This window comes from Zosterops lateralis (assembly GCF_965231275.1).
Source record: "Zosterops lateralis genome assembly, chromosome: 3".
NCBI classification, from domain to species: domain Eukaryota; kingdom Metazoa; phylum Chordata; class Aves; order Passeriformes; family Zosteropidae; genus Zosterops; species Zosterops lateralis.
Genome location: NC_139764.1, coordinates 31,434,726 through 31,454,135, shown reverse-complemented (window position 1 = coordinate 31,454,135; position 19,410 = coordinate 31,434,726). Strand labels below are relative to the sequence as shown.

The window sequence follows — 19,410 nt, the reverse complement described above, 5'->3', positions numbered from 1 at the left end:
TTACCACTCTGTGGCGCCAGATAATTAAAAAGAGGTTGAGCTTTTAAAGGGAAGCCATGGACCTTCTCATAAACTGTAGATTTCCTAAATAAAAAAGCTTTTATTAGTAACTGAAGTCACTCCAGATTCTTCCATCCAAAGGTACCAAAGCACAAATACTAGAGGTTATTTCGATAAAATGCCACTTTTCTGTCACTGAAAAACAAGTCATAGCCTTGAAACAGCAACACTTTAGGTCATCTCATAATAATAATAATTGAACAGGAATGATCTTTGTCCCTTCCTCTCCTCCGCTTAAATGATACCTTAAAAGTTTTCTGTCAAGAAAGATCAAAATACTTTTAAATTAATTTGACCATCACCTGAAAATGAACAATTTATTTGTATCACAGTTTTGTTATTGCAACTAGTGTAAAAAATGGGAACCTTTTTCTCTATTGCAAGTCTCAAATATTTATGTCATCCTTTCAAAGAACCCACACAAAAGTGAACTTACAGAAGATGATCTAAGATTTTAGAATCACAAGATGTTTCCTGGCATATATCTCCAACTGTAGACACCCATACCAATCTGAAATATCTAAACTTAAATGGTTGCAATATTTATCCATGTGAAAAAAGACCAGAAAAAGCTCCTTTTGTCATGAAGGAGTAAGGTCCTGGTCCAGCAAGTCAGAATGACGTTCTACATACGCAGGAAAGTCTCATAAACCCAAAATTTTACATTCTAGTTGCAGATTTGATGACAACTTGATCATCTCTGGAATGAAACTGGTGGCATTTTTTGGATTAGCTTTCACACACCAGAGTAGATGTTTTGCAACAGAATGTTCATAATACTTTTTAACAAATGAGGTTATTGTTTAACAAGACGACCAGGAACTTAGAACTTACTTTCTTGAACTAAATCAATTACAGACAGTAAAAAAAATCTGCAACATCTTCAGCCCTTGTGGAGGCTAATATTTAAAATTCACATTGCAGAGAGAAGTATTTGATAATGTTCTGACTTTGGTTCACTTCTGCAGGGAGCCAGCTAACAAATGATCATTCCAAAGTGCGAATAACTGGTCTTGCAGTTTGTTTCTACAACTTACTGTGTATCAGTTTTTTGCATTTTTCTGCACATATTTTCAGGAATGTGTGCAGATTTATTACTGCTTGTATGTACCTTCCATCAGTAAAGAGGAAGAACTCTCTTCCTGAATCTGTGCTTACATGTACAATAGTTTTCTGTGTCTTTGACTGGAAGATTTATGGCTTTCCCCCTTGCTTTCCATTTACAAAATAAAGTTATATTTTATATTTTTGTATTTTGTTCTACGCATCCCAGTTGTTCTACTTGTAATTCTATTTTCTTTAGTAATGGAACACAGATTCCAGCCACCTCTCCATACTTCACAGCTAAGGGCCATTGAGAGAAAATCCTGAACATCCCTATTCCTTCTTCCAGAATCTTTTTTCAAGCCTCTTCCTGTATCAGTATTGAGAGCTCCATGACTGTAGAGTATTTTTATTACTTTGAGGGCAGTGAAAATGTCAATCCACCAAACAAACTGAAAGAAACCGTCATGGAGCGAGCAGCTTCGCTCTCCCTCTTGTGGTCCAAGCCCGTCATTCCCGCAGCCTCCCCCAGCTCTGTCCCTCCGAATTCAAAGGCTTTCCGCACGTTTGGGAGTATCCACAGAGTGCGAGCCTGTCGCTGTGCAAGGACACGACAGGGACAAAGTTCTCATCGAATAACAAGGGTGAATCATTTCCTAAGCTCTCGTTAGGAACCAGATGATGGTTCTGATTCTTCTCGCTAAATCTTGTAATCCAAAGAAAGGTGTTTTTTTTCAACTTGTGTGTTTTTAGGGTGGCTTGAACACTCTAGACAGGAGGTATGGGGTGGAACACAATGCACTCCTTGCTATTCCACCCAGCATGTTTTTAACACTCTTTTCAGTGCCCAGTGTTTAAAAAATGCGTGAAGCATTTGGGAAAGTACCAGCAAATGAAACAGTTTCAGTGAAGTTGTTTGGATACTCTAAGGTCACTGCAAGGGAGTGGAAAATTGGAGCCTGCACTGAACGAAATAGGAAAAAATGAAATTGTGTGTATAACCAGATGGGGAATATTTGAGCTTCTGAGACCTGGGTTTTTTTGTATTTTTTTTTCTTCAAAAGAAAAAACTGCACTTTAAATGACTCACAGATGAATGTGAAAAAGCAGTTTACTCTGCACACCTACATTATAAATAAACCCAGAGGAATGGCGCAGTGTGCTTTGTTTAAGCACCAGAAGAGTCTGTGAAACATTTTTGCCTCTATAAATCATAATCCAAACAAAACAGAACCCCTAAATCTGAGTCCAAATGAACATGTGTATGAGGAAGATTCCTCTACGTGCCAGGCAACACACAATAACCTCTCCCAAATAGTTTGTAATACTTGAGTCAGTCTTCTAGAAGAGGCAGAGAAGGCTGGTTACCTGAGATGTTCTCTGTCCTGGGTTGTAGTGTAGGATGTACACAAAGTATTTATTCTATCACCATCTTCATGAACTGTTAAACCAAGTGGGGCAGTGCTCTAGTGTTGGGCTGTCTTCTGCTAATGGCCCATCAATGCCTTGCCCATGACTCACAGGTAACTTCCTCCAGGAGTTATCTCTGTTTAATGGGCCATCAAGGATCCACTTCACACTCATCATCTCATTGTGAGATGCTCTGCCCAGGGGGAGGAGCCAAGCATTCCCACCTGGATATAATCTGGGATTTGGGACAGTGCAAGGAGCCCTTACCTACTGGATTCCCAGAGGAGCAGAGCTACCAGACCTTTCTACAGGATCACTGCTTCAGGAAGAGCACCTCACCTGGACTGCTTCCACCATCCTGCTCAGGTTGTATTCTGACCCTGTCAGTGGTCCTTTATGTCATTGCACTTATTTTATTTTTACCTTTTTACCTTTCTTCTTATTAAATTATATTTCTGACTTGGAGCCTCTCACTCGTTTTGCTTTCCAAACCACGACATTGTCTCAACTCTTTTGAGCCGGAGGGGACCAAGAGCCTGCTGTCAGCACACGCACCTGCCACTTTATCCCGGCTGGAACTCAAATACAAAGTGTGTTGTTCCCTATCGGATAGGGCAGCTCAGGGACACCTCTTTAGCCCTTAATGTCCCCAGCATAGCCCCGGGGACCGCGTGGTTCTAACCCTCCGGTTTGTACTTGACCAATGACCTTTCACAAGACCTGTAATTTAAATTACAGTGAGCTCCAGTGCTGGAGCCGAGGAACTGCAGAACAAGCAGATGCTTCTTCCTAACACGGTCTCCGAAACTAAGAGGAAAAATTCTTAATTCACAAAGGAACTTTAGAAAGGGCGGTGGTGATTTATTAAAAAACTATGGATATTGATCTAATACCAATATCCAACTATGACGGACAAAGACTCTCTAACAGTTTAAAGTTAGAAAGTGTGTGTTTATTACGACGCCGGGCAGCGCGCGGGATATCTCCCAGAAACACACCGCAATTTACAGATAATCACAGGGTCTTTTATGTACAGGAGTATTGAATACCCAAAACATAAATGCATATTCATATCTCTGGTACATCCCATTCCCCGCTCCCTATGGTAATTAGCCCAAAAAGCTATTAAACATACGTAGTTTGTTCTTTGAAATGGGTCCGTGGTCTTTTTTATAGGGTGGGGTCCCAAAATGATGAAGTAAGATGGGTCTTCCTCCCTTGACTTTTTAACCTTTAGTGTTCGTGACAGCTAAATCCTGTTTTTCCCAGGACTGTTTGATTTATGACTGCATTGTATTCATGGGGTCTATTGATTATTCAGGATGCAAAAGCCTAGTTTGACAGCTTCCATGATTTATCAGTTCCTTCAGTCTGGCTTCTGTTAGCAAAAGGGAAGTCCTAGCTACATTATCTCAGCACTATCTATTTTGACTACAGTCTTTAATTCTTCTAAATCAATACCTCATTGGGAATGGGGCATGGGCAGGCCGTCTCCTCCTGGGACCCCTCGGCCAGCCCTGCCCTCGAAGCTCTTCTTGCTCCGGGGGGGTCCCACCGCTCTCCGTCCGGGCTCCGGCGGGGGCCGGAGCGCATCCCCCGGGCAGGGCCACCCCGGGCAGGGCCATCCCGGGCAGGGCCCCCGGCTCGGGCCGCCCCTCCCGCCGCCGCCGGGCCCGCAGAGCGGCGCAGGCCCCGCCCGGGCTCCCCTCCGGGGGCGGCCCCGCCGCTCAGTGGCCGCCCGGGCCGTCGCTCAGGCGGGCGCGCCGCCGGCCGCGGGGATGGTGGGGCGGGCGCCGAGGGGCGCGGGCAGCGCCCACAGCCCGGACGGCGCCCGGCGCGGCGAGCTTCGGCCGGCCAGGTCTGACCTCCCTTTCCTTGCCCCCTTCCCTCCCTTGGCGAGCGGGGCCCGGCCCTTCCCTTCCCTTGCCGGCGGCGGGGGCGGCGGGACGGGCGGCGGGTGCCCCCGGGGACACGGCGGGGGGCGATGGGGGTCAGAGCCGCGGGGGTCGGGTCACGGCGGGGCCCGGGCTGTCCCCAGGCCGTGTCCCCGGGGCTGGGGATGGCGTGCCTGAGCTCCCCTAAGCTCCCGTAAGCTCCCATAAGGTCCGGGCTCCTCTCGTCCCGTTAGCCGCATCCCTGCCCTCCTCCCAAATACAGGAGAGCGGGGAGAGCACAACTCCCGAACAAACGTGCTAAATTAGGATACTTTTGATATACCTACATGCCTGGCTTTCAGAATTACAAGAAGTTAAGTTGGCACGTTGTGTGTTGTCACAGCGCTACTTAAAAATTGCTGTCCTGAGGAAAAGGACATAAAATCATCTCTTTATGCGTGCTTTAATCTTGTTTGCTGCACGGTTTGACAGTGAGCTGGGAGGGGACAGCCTGGGCCCTGAAATGGGGGGGTTATGGAGGTTTCTGCCCGGCCCTGGAGTGGGCAAACACTGACTGACTGCAGCAGCATCATCTCAAGGGAACAGCCTCATCAATACCTAGGAAGCAGCAGAAAAAGCATTGGTAAATCAGATTTTGAAGTAAGTTTTAAATAGCACAGGCAACAGTTTGTTTGAGCATAGAATTATGCAAAAATGAGTCACATGGAAAATAAAGTTGCCAGTGTTTGGAGGTGGGTTAAGGGCCTTGGCCAGCAACAAACCTGAGAATGACTGCCTTGATTCCTACAGAGGTCCACTTAGTGTCTCATCATTTCCCTTCTCCAGTCCAATCTTTATGGCACCAAAAATATTTATAAGCGCTGAGTTTGGGTGAAAAGATGGAAGAAAGGGACTTGAAATTGAAGAGGTATGGCCCAAATGCATTTAGGCCAGTAAACATTGTAGGATGGGGAAGGGAATCCACTATGTCCTGCACAAACCTGTTGAAACAGAATAACTTCCCAAACTTTCTCCAGCAGAGAAAAGACATCCAGAATATGGACAGAATATGAAGCATTAAGCTAAACACTGCATTTTGTTAAAAACAGAGGAAAACACTGACAGTGTGATAAGTAATATGTAATTTTTTTTAACACCCTTCAAAAAGGTAGAACATTGTTCCCTCCCCCCTGAAATATATTTTGATAATTTCCTAGCAGACGGCAAAGAAAAGGAAATTATATCAATCCCTTTGGGGAGAATGTGACATTTTGACTTCTTGAAGCCTAAAAAGAGGTATATAAACTTAAAAACTGAAAAAGACAAATTCAATCTTTCCAGACTTGTCAAACTTGTCTCAATTAATTTTTGATGACATAATTAGAACTTAAGGCTTTAATGTGCGCTTTTTTAGTTTACTTTTCAAAAGATTTAACTTTTTAAGACTCAGGGGAAGCAGAGGGCTTTGCGGTGGGAACTGGAGCAGGAAGAAGGGGCGGACTCTGTGTAGGTTGGAGTGCTGATTCAGACTACTCTATTAAGCCAAGAGAAGATGAACTCATTTTTATCCTCCCTTGGGGAATCAGACAAGAAACAGGAAGTCATTGATTCTAAGTAAGATCATTCACTCTGCAATTGTAAACAGTGTGTTATGTGCCTGTAAATATTTCCAGAACCCATTGGCTTGTTGGAAAATACGAAGTAACTTATTACAATCTCTAGCAAACAACCCACAATAAAAAGTTATTTTCAATCTTTTTATCCATAATGTTTATGCAGTGGAATATTAATGAGTTTGGACATTGAGAAACTACTTGGCTGGACACACTGTTCACTGCCAGAAATCCATCTACTCAAATGTTTTGTCTGTTGAAAGAGAAACATTTTTAACTCCACCCTCTAATATTGCGCCCTATCAAAAAGCACAATTTCTTTCATTACTTGACCTGTTTGTGTTTTCACAGCCACAAACACTGAAATATCCCACTGTTAACCAGATGTTGGCCTTGTCCATTTCTGTTTTATGCAATTAGTTAAAAGGAAAAACTTAAAATATCCTAAATAGTCTAATAATATGTTGCCACTCCTCATTACTTAGGAGAGCAGAATCCAGATAAATCTGCAGCTGAAACTACGTCTTCCCCCCAAAACAGGAGAAGCTTCTGCTTGGCAGTGCCACCTTCCCCCCTTGAACAGAGGGATTCTGGACGAGCATGGATTAGGGACAGGACAACAGTGAGCAGCTTTCTTCCCTGACAGCCCAGGGAATTTTCTGCTCAGCCTAAAAGGAGAATGGCAAAAGACATCAGAGGTGTCTCTGTCACCTGGGAGGGCAGCAGTTGAAATGCTTGTGTTTAGAATGTGGGTGTTGTAGGATTGGCTTAGGAAACTATTTTAAAAATGTACTTAAATCCTAGTGATTCCACGGGGATTCCTTACTGGGAGATTCCTGGAAAAGGATAGTTGTAACCTCTGGCTTAGAAGCTTGAATCCCAGGCTGTAGAACCAAAGGAAGAAAGAGCGAAAAATGGAGCAGTTATGTTCAGACAAGTGATTGTGGTGAAAAGTTACAAACCTTAGTTTTTCTTTCCTAGTTTTCCTTCTAAGTTAAGGTAAGGAATGAAAGAAACAAGGAATTTAGGGTATGAGAAAGGAAAGAAGGTTTTGAACCAGACTTTTTCACCTGTTTAGTAAAAATGAACTTGAGAGTCACATGAGACATGGGAATATAGAAGAGAAACAGAAAATATTACTGTAGCAAAGAAAAGTGAAAGACTATTTGGAATCTGGCTCATGAGTTTGCTCTGTCTTGTGTTGCTTTTCCTTTTTTCTTCCTGTTGTCAGAAACAACGGAGAAGATAAATTTGTAGGTCTTTTGTCTCCAGCTGAGGAGTTTCAAGTGGGGCTGCCTCTTCTGATGCAGGGAGGAAGGGAAGTGCTTGAAGCTGGGGAGGCCTGGGGTAGTCGTGGGAGAGGGGCTCTCAATGGTGTCACTTACTCATCCATGCTAACTGTGTCAGGACTTGCAGTGTGGAAAACTGTATTAGCCACAATCTTTCCTGTATCAGCCTCTTTCATCACGCTGAAAACTGGCTACTTGCCTTTCCTCGTCAGTGTCCCACTGTCCAGGTGACAAACATGCAATATAACTTTATGACTTGTAGTTTTTTTCTTTGTTGTGATCTCCCAGGAGCCTTCCACTCAATGGTGTTTTTAACATGTTTATTATTTCTGAGATAAATTGGATACTTAGGAATTATTCAGGCTTTATTTTCAAAGCCAAACCAGTGTCCAGAACCCTGGAAAGGCCAGGCCTTTACTTAGCAAGGGAACTTGGACTGAATGGTTACATTCAGCTATCCACTCACTCTATTAAACTGTCTACAGATATTTGGAATACAACAGAGCCCAGTCCTTCTCCGTACACACTTGTTTGATTTTCTTGGCTTCTCAGACTCCAACCATGATGAGCCAGCTCTCATCCTGAATAATTTTTCCAGAAATGCTTGTCCAGAAGGGCACTGAGGCTGATTTCCAGAAGGCACGAGCAGTTAAGTGTGGATAAAAGCACAGATTTCGGACTGAAGCATGCCTGAACTGGGATGTCCTGAGATCTGCAACAGCTAGTGCAAAAAGATTGTTTTTCACGTGGGGGGAGGTCTATTAGAGACCATATGCTCACCCACCTTTATATTTGGAATCAGAAACTCCCCCTTCCATCTCATTAAGGATATTGAATTTTAAAGGCAATTTGATTAAGCAGAATTTTAAAAGACTTTTAAAAGAGTGGTCTGCCAAACATTAAACTTACATAAACCCAAATGTGCTACTAACTCATAGGCAGTTACACCTATGTAAGGCATCTGCTAAGCAAAAGCTCAGTTCCCTCCAAGGTTCTCCTGAGTAAGGATATATGCAGTAACTGAAGATTAAAATGTGAGCCGTGTCTCTGCTTATCGAGGAAAAATAATTGCAGCCACAGGATAATTGAAGAAATTAAAATACAATAAACCTAAATATTTTCAACATAGATTTCAGAATTTGATAGTTATGAGAATGGCCTCAGGAAACTAACATACATTTACTGTGTTTTATGAAACTGTACTTGTATAAAATTTGGAGGCATTCTTGAGATTTATATAAAATAGGTTAGTATGCATATTAAAATAAAGTCAGACATTAAATACAGACTGAATTTGACATGGGGATTTTTTTCCCTTTCTTTTTCCAGCATAAATATGGCTGAACTTTCAGAGCCAGAAGGTACTGTAAACTGGAAAGAAAGATGTTTAACATTGGAGTCACAGTTAATGAAATTTCGTCTCCAGGCAAGCAAGATCAGAGAACTGTTAGCAGAGAAGGTAGGTCTCATGGGATGAATTATAATAATGCATAATTTTTTTTTTTTTTTTTCTGGGGGTTGATCACAAGTCATGGTTTGAGATTACAAGTATTGAGATTTTTTAAGAAGGGGGAAAATAGCCTTTTACAAAAACATATATGGAAACCATGTATGTTCTAATGCTGTGAAAGAATTTTACACATCAGAATTGCCAGCAAGAAATGTTCATTTTCAAGTAACATTGGCAACTCTCCTGCAGAAAACTGTATGAATCCAGTAATCACTTTTACAACACTGAAGTTAACATTTAACACATTTATTAAGTATTTGAGATGTGATTTAAGACACAGAAATCATGATGGAGAACATTCAGACATAGTATTTTCCCCAGAATTCTTTAATGAATCATATAATTTACCCAACTTCATCTTCTTACAAGAAGACATATCCAACTATGGCTCATCATCTGAGTCTCTGGATCCAGAAAGTTGAAAAGTATTGTAAAATTTAATTTGAAAAATATTGTTTAAATATTTCCTTTATTTTTCAATAGAGAAACATTTCACTTGGCATATTCAAATATGTGTATCCCAACAGCCAGTTGTAATTGAGCCCATATCTGAAATATAAAACCTCCACCATTTACTTACCTGGTAATATTCTGACAGAACAAGGCAATTAAAGGGGTACAAGAGACAAAAGATCTTAGAGATTTACTGGAACTCTGTCATCATTAAAACTCACTTCAGTGATTTTTTAATGAATTTTTTTTTTATTTAAGAAACTCATCTATGAGCTAAATTTTCCATCAATTGCTCCCCCTAAAGAAAAATAAAATTCAAATAACCTGATAGTATGTAAACAAAAATACTTTTATTTTTTACATGCAAGTTAATGGTTCTCTTTTATGGATTTATCCTTTCTCCCTTTGAAGCCATAAGTACACTTGATCTCCACATTTAGTCCTGTGTGAATCATTCCACTTTACTATGTTTTGGTGGAGGCAAGAGCTAAATAGTATTAAAGCAGGAAGAAACAGATATTTTTGCATTTACAAAGAACTCTGGATGATGTACAAAGTTCCAGATGTGTTCCAGTCCTTTCCTAATAACGCTTAACATTGTTTTCTTTGACAGCTAAATTGAAATTAACAATTGAGTATGTTTCCATGGAGATACCTATCTTAATTCCAGGATCTTACTCAAAGTCCTTTAGATCTCTGAGTTATGTGTCATCTATTATTTTATTGACTGCCCACTACATTTTTTAAGGATCTGTGTATAAATCTTGCTTGTCAGAAAGCTTCTTTTATCCTGAGTAACAAAATAGCACCAAAACCATTGTCACTTCACTGCTCAGTGGCCATTACCAAATATCTCCCTTGAACAGCAGTGAGCCTCAAGAGATATCTGCAGATCTCCCCTGAGACCTGCTGGGCACTGTAGGAAGTAACCAATAATGTACTATTTATACTGAGCCCTTTTTGTAATTCATGGAGGGACATTCCCTCTTACTCCAAGGCTTTTTATTTCCTTTTGCAAAATTCAAATAATTACAATAACCAGACCCTCTCTATCTTCAGCCTTGGTGATCCCCTCAAAAACTCCATTAGCTTTGTAAGCAAACACCTCTCTTTTTAAAGACCACTTTAACTCTTTCTTTACCTATAATATTTATCCACATGCGCCCTAATTCTGTGGTTACATTTTCTACTAATTTGCTTACCACAGACATCAGACTTACAGGTCAGTAGTTGTTCAACTATGTCATCTAATTCTTGAGTGAATAAATTTTGGCAATTTATTACTATTCATTTTGTCCATTCATGGCCTTATTTGTTCTATGGAGGCACCCAACTTCAATTTGAGATGGAAAAAAAAACGGAATAAAGAAATGTCATATATTCCGTATTAGACTTGTTTTCATTAAGTAGACGTGAAAATTTACAGCAGTATAAAACAGCTTCTAACAAAAGTCTTTTTTAATAATACCAAATTCCACTGAAATTGTATTCTTACAGTTAATACTCCAAATAGTTCTGCTTTGGCATAACTAAAAATATTGCTGTTAGAAAGCAGTGTAGTTGAAAACTCTTCAGTTTTTTCCTAATCCTGCAATTTTTTTGTATGGCAAACTCTCCTTGAAGATGTATTGCAGAATATTAGGTTTGGGAAGAATAATGAACTGTGCAAAAGCCATCCATTGAAATTTCATTTAAGAATTTAAAAAAAAAAAAATTGAAAAAGGAAAACTACCTGTCCCTTTCATTGTAGTTAGCAAGGCTCAGAGACGAGCAAGTTATTATCATCAGTCTTGGGGGAGAATATCCATCCCAGAGTACAATGCTGGCTGCTGTAATACTCATCAGATCACTGGGTGCTTACACAGTCAGAGCTGTTAGGTCAGAGATATCTGTTCCATCTGTTTACCCCATCGCTGCATTTCAGGATGGAAAGTGGTTAAACAGTGGACATGACTTTCCTGGCAACCTTCTAGCAGCCATTACTACCAAGTTTTATGCAGCTGCTGCTGATTGTAGTTTTGGCAACCAGAACTACATAAGTTTTAAAAAAGATTTTAGAAATTCGAATGCTTGCTATTTGACTTTTCACTTTGTTCCTTTACAGTTTGTATTTACAGGCTCTTAACTGCTAGAAATACACTCTTAAATTAATCCCAATGTATGCATAATCATATAATTTCAAATATTGACATAAAAAAACCCCAAACAAATAGAATAAAACCACAAGTCTTCAGCACTGTGTTCAAAATAAAGTATTCAAAGGCAGGTTATTCTCTCATCTGTGAGAAATATGATTCTGAAATAGATTTAAAAACTTCCGAATTTGTTATATTGCCTTACTGTTCTCTGAAATTTTAGAAAAAGCAAAGTGATTACAGGAGTTACATGGGAGAAACATTTTCTGTTGAAGACCACAGGTCCAATAGTATTCAGTTGGGATAATTTAACATAATACTCTCCAGAGCAGAGCACTAGCAAAGTTCATGAAAAATGATCCTTTCCCTTACTGTGCCACTTTTTAAAATAAAAATCTTTCACTCACAAACTGGAATTCAGTTGGGACATGTATCAAAGTCTGGTCACAGCTTAATAAAATTTGATCATATTCCTCTGCAAATTTAGCATTTTGGCATAATTCAAAAGCAACCATTTTCAAAATGAGCAATAAAGGCTTTGGCTGTGTTTCTGAGTTGGTTTCATTTGCCAATAACTCAGTAGTTATTTTTTCAAGTTTTAATTTTTGAAATTATACAGAGAGTTCTCAGTCTTGGTTAAAGGAAAGATACACTCACATTTGTTTGAAATTGATCTGCATGGAATTATTACTCAAAAATATATTTGGGAAATAGTAAAGTGAGTAATGAAGACCCAATTGCCAGTAGTTGATGGTCATCCTGATACTAATGACAAAAGAATAATGCAGATGATATCAGGCTTTTTTGTTACTTGTTATAGAATGAAACACACTAGCGAAGTTCAGAAATAATTCTCACTCTTACTTTGATTAGCACAGGCCTTTATTTATGGTTTTGTTTACAATCATCTCTACACTATGAAATGTGTACTGAAACACTGAACAATAGCAGCAGAAACAGCACTGTGGTGTGACAGATGTAAAACCCTATGGGTATTATACTATGTAATTGTTGTAGAAAACAGTGAAGAATGATACTGTGACAAAAACAGGGAGTCTGTACAGGAAGATAAGAGAAATAGATTGGTTGGTGATAATCCTCCAGCCATCCTTCTCTGCTTGTGTTTGAGAGGTATCTCTTCAAGACAGTGTCAGGGAAAGGAGTTTACATCCTATTACCCCTGTGTGTATGATTTGCCAGAAACTGCCACTTGGTTCTTCCCCTTATGCTTGTTGTATAACTTAATCTAGGATCAGATTTAAATAAGGCATGTCTTGAATCTAGCCATTTCCAATATTTTTGTATGATCTGTGTGAGACCATAAATGTATTCTGCCTGGATTAATTGAAGTACTTTTCTTATACACTAGAAATCAAAGACCTTTGCAAAGTTAATATATTTAAGAGTGTCCCTGCAAATAAATGAAGAATTAACATGAAAAGTTTTCAGTATATTATTCTAACAGATGTGCTGTGATTCAGAAAAACAAACTATTTACTGTGTTCTGCAAGTTAAGGAAGTAGTCATCCTTGAAACTCAGTTGAGGAGTTTGAGAAATTTGCATCGTAAATGTGCTGCAGCAGTACAGCTACCAGAGCTTACATTTTTTACTGAACTTGAGGAGGAGAGAGAGAAGCAAGGGAATATACAAATGTTTTCAGAAAACTTAATCCATTCCCTGTTATTTATTTGTTTTTAATATTTTTTTCATTTTGCCAAGTAGAGTCTATATTTATAAATCTAACATGCTAAGAAAGAGACCTTGTTGGAGTTTTAAGCAGAAGCTGCTGCTGTAAGTGGGAGAGGTCTTTACAGGAATTTAAGGAATGATGTTAGAAAGTATCCTAGTACGCCAAATTTAGGATGGCTGTGAAACTGAGCTTTAAGCAGAAGCCTGTATTTTAATGCAGTTTGAGTCTTAGGGATGTGAAGAGGTTACAAAAAAACCCTTTGTTGAGTAAAAGATTACATGTTTCTACTACAAATTTAGCTTCCAGCTGGCATTTCGAGTCACAGGAAAAGTTGGTGACCTTCATTCTTTTCACAGTAACTGCATTTTTCACCTAGAATATGCATGCAACATAAGGTATAAAGTTGATTTTCTCCTACCTCTAAAAAAACATTTTAGCAGGAGAACTACTTAGCTGTGTTAAATTCCCACTTGGGCAGCCTTCACTGAATTTCATCAGACCCCATAAGAACTGAATATGGCACTAACCCAAATGCTGCATTATGGGCTGTCCAATAATACTCAATCTTCCTATGAATGTCTCCAAGTTTGTTTCCTGCAGTGTTTGGGGTCATTATGTTGTGCTTTAAGTGGTTTTCAACAAATAGAAATGATTGTAAGAGAGAATTCTTTTCATGTGTACATTGTTTTAACCTTCCATTTGGGTATTATCTGTATACATGCTCACCTGGCAACAAGTGTGTACATCACAAATGTAATAATATTTTACTTTCTGAACAGATTATGAAAATTGAATGATAATCAATTTTTAGGCTAAATACTGTTTTCAATAGATTCCAAAGCATGACACATTTTGGACTTTGTCTTACAAGCCAGCAGCTAAATCCATGTCCCACTGTGTTTTTATTCCTTTCACAGTCCTATTTATGGTATGTCATTTGACATTTGCAAATGAAGCAGATGCAGTCTGTTTTGTTATCTCTGGCATGGCAATTTCATGTTTTATGTTTTTGGAGGAAAAGTCAGAAACACATTGGACTTACACAGTGATTGCCAATATAAAAATTGTAAAAAAGCACAATGAGTATTTCCATTTGCAATCAAAGGATTATGAAGGGTAAAGAGGAACAGAATACAATTGAACAAAAAATGTTCAGATGAAGATTTCAGTATTTAGTTGTCCTTAAAAATCGTCTCATTGTAGGGAATAATTCAGTTGCATTTAGGAAGGTAGAAATAGGAGAAAGCAAGGAGAGTGAAGGAGAATGAAAGTTTATATGAATAGAGTAGTAGGTTTATTTACACCTTTTTAACACCTACACATTTTTCTTCTAGTGTCATTTTTATCCCTTGCCTATTATTAAGTTTATTCTGTGCCTTTTTAAAATGGTGGAGCTTTTTTTTTGTTTTGTTGTTTTTGTAGTTCTTAAAACTACATTCCGTCTAAGGAGGTTGAAAATGGGGAAAAAAAACCAAAACAAAAACAAACCAAAAAGAGAACTCAGGAAGCAATAAATTAGTGGTTCTTGTGGAGGCGTGGCTGGGTGAAGAGCCCAGCCTTTGCTGTGAGGCCAGAGGATTAATATTTCCTCTCTGGTGGTATTCACTTCTGTTCTAGCCCACCTGAGATGGGGAAGTTGATGGAAGTTGTGGAAACTGTGATAGTGGGTCCTTAGCCAATCTAACCCTTGTTTAGCATTTCACTTATAGGAGCTACAAAATTTTTTTCTCCGTTTTTGATGGTGAGAACTCTTTCTGCTCATTTAATTTTCATTCCCTGGGGGTGTATTTTATTGCTTTAAATACCTGTTGTCTTGTCTTTAAAGTGCAACATGCTGCCTTATATATCTTTCTGGAATCTCTTGCTCCTTTACCATGGGTTTCCAAAGTGTCCTATACACTTCAATGTCATGAATAAATTCAGTTTCAGTCATGTTGGCTGTGAGTGGTACCTTTGTTTCTCAAGCCATCACCTCTCAGGTGGTGGCATGTCCTGTTTCAGGTGTGTTGTGGCTCCAATCGGAAGCCACAATTCAGTGAAACACGAGTAGCAGAATTTCCACAATTGCACTACAGTGATCAGTACAAAACAAAGTAGATGGACAGCCAGTTCTTGATATATGTTTGTCTTTTTCATATTAAGCACTATATGAGACTTCTTTTTCCTTGCCTGCCAAAGTGCTTTGGTACCTTCTTCCCCCTCACTGAACAATATCTTCACTCCTTTCAAGATTTTGAATGCCATAATAATGTCTGTGCTAAGAGTGGCCATCTGCCTAATTTGTGTTTGATTGTGTCTCTGCAATTTAAATGATAAAGACAAGATCTGAGTTGAGAACGATGACTTCCAGACAGAGGGAATTTCCTAGTGTTTTATCAGGCTTAGGAAAGTTCTGTGACTGACATTGGGAAAAGCACAGTTACTGAGCCAGCATTACATGCTACTCAATTGTCCTTCACTACACTGCTTCCTCAGATTCCACTGCTGAATTTAATATTTTTAAATCTGTGTATTTGCTGGCAACTGTCCTTGGCTACCAAGTCTAGAAGAGTTCCCTTTCTGGGATTTTCTGTTTTATGTTGTTTAAGTTATATCATTCCTCAAAGAAATCATTAATTTTACTACTATGAACTCAACTGAGATGTGAAAGATTGTTTTTTTTTTATATGTACTTTTTTTTCACTCATTATATGACCACCAGAAAGCCTTTTGAGCTAAATAATTCTTAAAATCATGTTTAAGTATTGAAAAGAACTTGAAAGAAGTAAAATAACTCAGTAGTAAAACTGGTCTCATCAAGGAGAACAGTAGAAATTTTGAGCCTGTTTTTTTCATTTTGGAAACTGAGCAAATTGAGACTGATAATTTTTTGAGATTTCATTTTGTTCTAAGGAAAGGCTTTTGTGCTAAGCACAGTTCATAGGAATGAGCTGAATTGCTAAAAAGGAGAAGTAAGAGAGGCTTGCAATTAAGAAGTGACTTTGGCCTGCCGAGGAGAGCAGTGCCAGAAGTTGCTGTAGTTAGACATGAACAGGATTGTGATTCTGCACATGCAGATTGTAGAACTGCTGGTCATCTGCAGAAGTGGGTATGTGTCTATTTGTGGTGTGTGCACACACAGATGTAACTTTGACATCAAAGAATCAAATTGTTTTTACACTTCATACGTTTGTGTGACTGAGAAAGACAAAATAAAAAGGAATTGGTTAGATGTCAGATTTGCAGAGGAATGGTTGACAGTGTTTTTGTTCATGAGAAGAATTGTAGCCTTTTATCTGTTAATTGGTATTAAAAATGAAGAAGATGGGAGAAGGAAAACCATGGGTGAGCGTAGGAAATTGGCAGCTTGCAAACTGCTGGGTTGTGAGCCTAAGGTGTGTTGCAGTAGTCAGAACCTAGGTGAGCATTCAAACAAGATCTGTGGGAAATGCAAGGCTGTAGCTTTCTGAATTTAAGCCAAGTGACTAATTCTTTATCTGAAGCTGGTAATTTTTTTTCAAGATGTAAAATTTCATATACGATACATGCTTGGTCTGTAAGTAGCCAAAGGAACATTTGAGCCCCATTGAGACATAGCCTTTAGCATTAGCCCTTTTGGGGGGATCTGTGACAAAAAGAAATTACTTTCAGAAAGCAATTCTTAATTGTGGGGACTAAAAAACTGAGTAATATTTTTATAGGTTTCATTCTAGGGAAAAGCTACTGTGCCAAAATATCGATTTTTCACTGAAGGCATATTTAATTTTATAAATACAGGTGGGTCTGAAGTATCACTTCCTAGATTATGTAACAAAATGCATTTCTACTAATAAATTAAATGCAAAGCTGTTCTATTAAAGATAAGTCTCTCTAAGTATTATATTCCCTTTGGGATAAAAAAAAATCAACTAATAAAGAACAAAGTATTTCTTCCCCAAGGCATGTGCTCATTTCTTCTTTACAAATTATCTTCTTGTTTATTTTTTCCTACGCAATGTCAGTATATTTATTTTACATCTCTTTTCTTTAGGTGTTTTGTCTATATGGCTTAATTAGTCAGGTCATATTTTAAAGTCTATTGTAGCTTATAAAGATCTAGCACTGCCCTTATAGAGAGTACATAATACAAAGAGGAGAAATGTCAAGGCAGAAGGAATAATGTTAGAAAATATGGATGGAACATACCTAGCTTTTTAATAGATGAGTTACAGAAATAGGAGGAATATGACTGTATTTTCCTAAGCCAAACCACTAGAAGAGAGACCTTTTTGTGAAGAGTAAGTTATGCTTCTAGAACAGTTTTACCATTGCTTCTAACTAAAAATATGTGCAAGGTTTTATATGGTTGGGCACAGTATATTGTAAAACATGAAAACTGGTTGTCATCAAAGCCACTGAGAAGCAGATTACTTACTTACTTTTAAGAAGTATGAACTTTTCTTCTGGAAATGCAGAGATTTGTTGAAATATTTGGGTCTAAACATAGGAATATAGAATCAAAAGGGAAATTAGATGTAGAGCTGATGTAGAGCTGTGGAACAGCTAGCAGGCATATTCTTCAAACAATTTAAACTTACTAAGTATCACAGACACATCAAATAACCCCAGATCTTTTGTCTTTGTAGCTTCTATTAGAAGACAAATCTAAAATCTTTTTTACTCAATGCAAAAAAATTAGTGTCTTCTAGTTGCCAGCCTGTGTGTATTCATCACCTGTTTATATCTACTGGCACTTTTGAAAGACAGTTATAGGTGTATTTATCCTTCAATTGCTTCTCCTATTTCTTTATTTATAGAAGCAACCATATACCCATGTCTCTGGTTTTGGTAAGTCCTGTGTGGTGTAAGGACTGGTAGTTCACTGTATCTAAAAATGGACAGATTTACTGCTTTTTTTGCCTTTTTTTGCCTTTTCTTTTTTTACAGGGAACATTATTTTTCAGCCACAGATGGTTTGGGCTTTTTTCTCAGATAATAAAGATTTGAAAAACTGAAGGAAAACAACAGATTCTAAACATATCATTCTCAAATCACTGGAAGTTCTGCATTTCATCAAACAAACTGTTCTGCATTTTATCAGGCAAACTGTTAAGAAACATTAGGTTTTAACTCATTTTTCCTTTTTAAAAACTTTGACCAATTATCAACATGTTTTGAAAAGCATACAGAGAAGTGATGCTTTTCTTTTTGTTCATAATGGTTGTATTTTTTTGTATATGTATTTCAAAAAGATTTCCAAAAAGTCTGTGTGATACAACTGTGTTGTTTATAATATTAAAAACTAGGAGACATGGTATTATGCACTGATTATAATGTAAATTTCAAAAATGAATGGGATAAATTATGTTGAACATTGACTTGGATAAAAAATAGGTGTTTGTTCCTATACATAACAAACATTTTTCAGATTTCAAAAAGAAACTAACTACAAAATTTTTCATTTTTAATATTATTAAATAGCTATTTCAAGTAACAAGAAGATTATAATTTTAAAGCTGTAATTTCTCTGTAATACACACTACAGGAATAATTATCTCTATATTTATGTATAGAAATGAAAGTATATCTACACATATATGCATACAAAAGGTGTATTTTTGAAATTTGTGAGTGATGACTTTTGAGTTTATGCCCTTTGCTGATTTCATGTAATATGTGCTTTACTCAAATGAAAATTTCTTTACTTGCACAAAAATATATATGTTCAACATTTCTGAATACAGCCAAGAAACTTCCAGGTGACTCTTGAAAAGGAATCACTTTATGATTTGCCTTTGTATTGTACAAAATTCCCAGTGCCTGTGTGTTGTAATTCAATGTCCAGACCTCCAAGGCAGTACACCTCTGTTTTTATTGCTGCCATGTTTCTTCAAAGCATTCACTATTTATCCACATGTGGCATTTCTCTGTTCATTGTTTGAACAAAAATAGCTCAGTTTGATGAGTGTCAGATGTAGAATAGTTATTTCCTTACTAAGTTTAAAACCAAATCTGTTTCTAACAATAGAAACTGTTTTCTGTAATTCAGTAATTGATGCAGCATGCACTAATCTGTTTTCTGGAAATTGTAAGAGGATTTTTCACTTAAAGACAGAAGGAGAAAGTGCAGGTTAAAGTAGCATCTGTTCTTCTGTATCTGTGTTCTCTCGTGAATATGCATCTATTTTTTGTATATTTAAGACTTAAAATAAAAATCAGTATAGATTATGACAGGACATCTCTGAATTCTAAATGAATTTGCACCAATCCAATGTGGGTGACAAGAACAATTCCTTACAAGAGGTCTGTTGAACTGGGGCATTATTTCAAATTATCTTATTTAGGATATGATAGAAAATTAGGCTTAAATATA

General features: G+C 38.1%; 1 protein-coding gene and 1 long non-coding RNA gene across 8 annotated transcripts in view; one reads left to right on the top strand and one right to left on the bottom strand.

Annotated features, from left to right (window-relative positions):
* Positions 1–19,410, bottom strand: part of LOC310906828 — a 62,048-nt gene that overhangs the window by 2,306 nt on the left and 40,332 nt on the right. Inside the window, exon 2 of one of the 2 annotated variants that reach the window (XR_014589487.1) lies at positions 17,477–17,534. The exons of the other annotated variant lie outside the window; for it this stretch is intronic. This is a non-coding gene — a long non-coding RNA (uncharacterized lncRNA). The remainder of the gene's footprint in view (positions 1–17,476; positions 17,535–19,410) is intronic. 2 annotated transcript variants of the gene reach the window in all.
* The window catches only part of PLEKHH2 (pleckstrin homology, MyTH4 and FERM domain containing H2), a 52,194-nt gene continuing 37,109 nt past the window's right edge, over positions 4,326–19,410 (top strand). For 2 of the 6 annotated variants that reach the window (XR_014589486.1, XM_083856383.1), the window contains exons 1-2: positions 4,326–4,372; positions 8,620–8,749. Coding sequence is in view for 5 of the 6 variants with exons in the window: in XM_083856383.1 (XP_083712509.1) it covers positions 8,627–8,749 (123 nt within the window). In the remaining variant the exon portion in view is untranslated. Of the gene's footprint in view, positions 4,373–5,022; positions 5,032–8,619; positions 8,750–19,410 lie in introns of those variants that run through there. The other 4 variants (XM_083856382.1, XM_083856380.1, XM_083856384.1 and 1 more) reach the window with 3 other exon arrangements.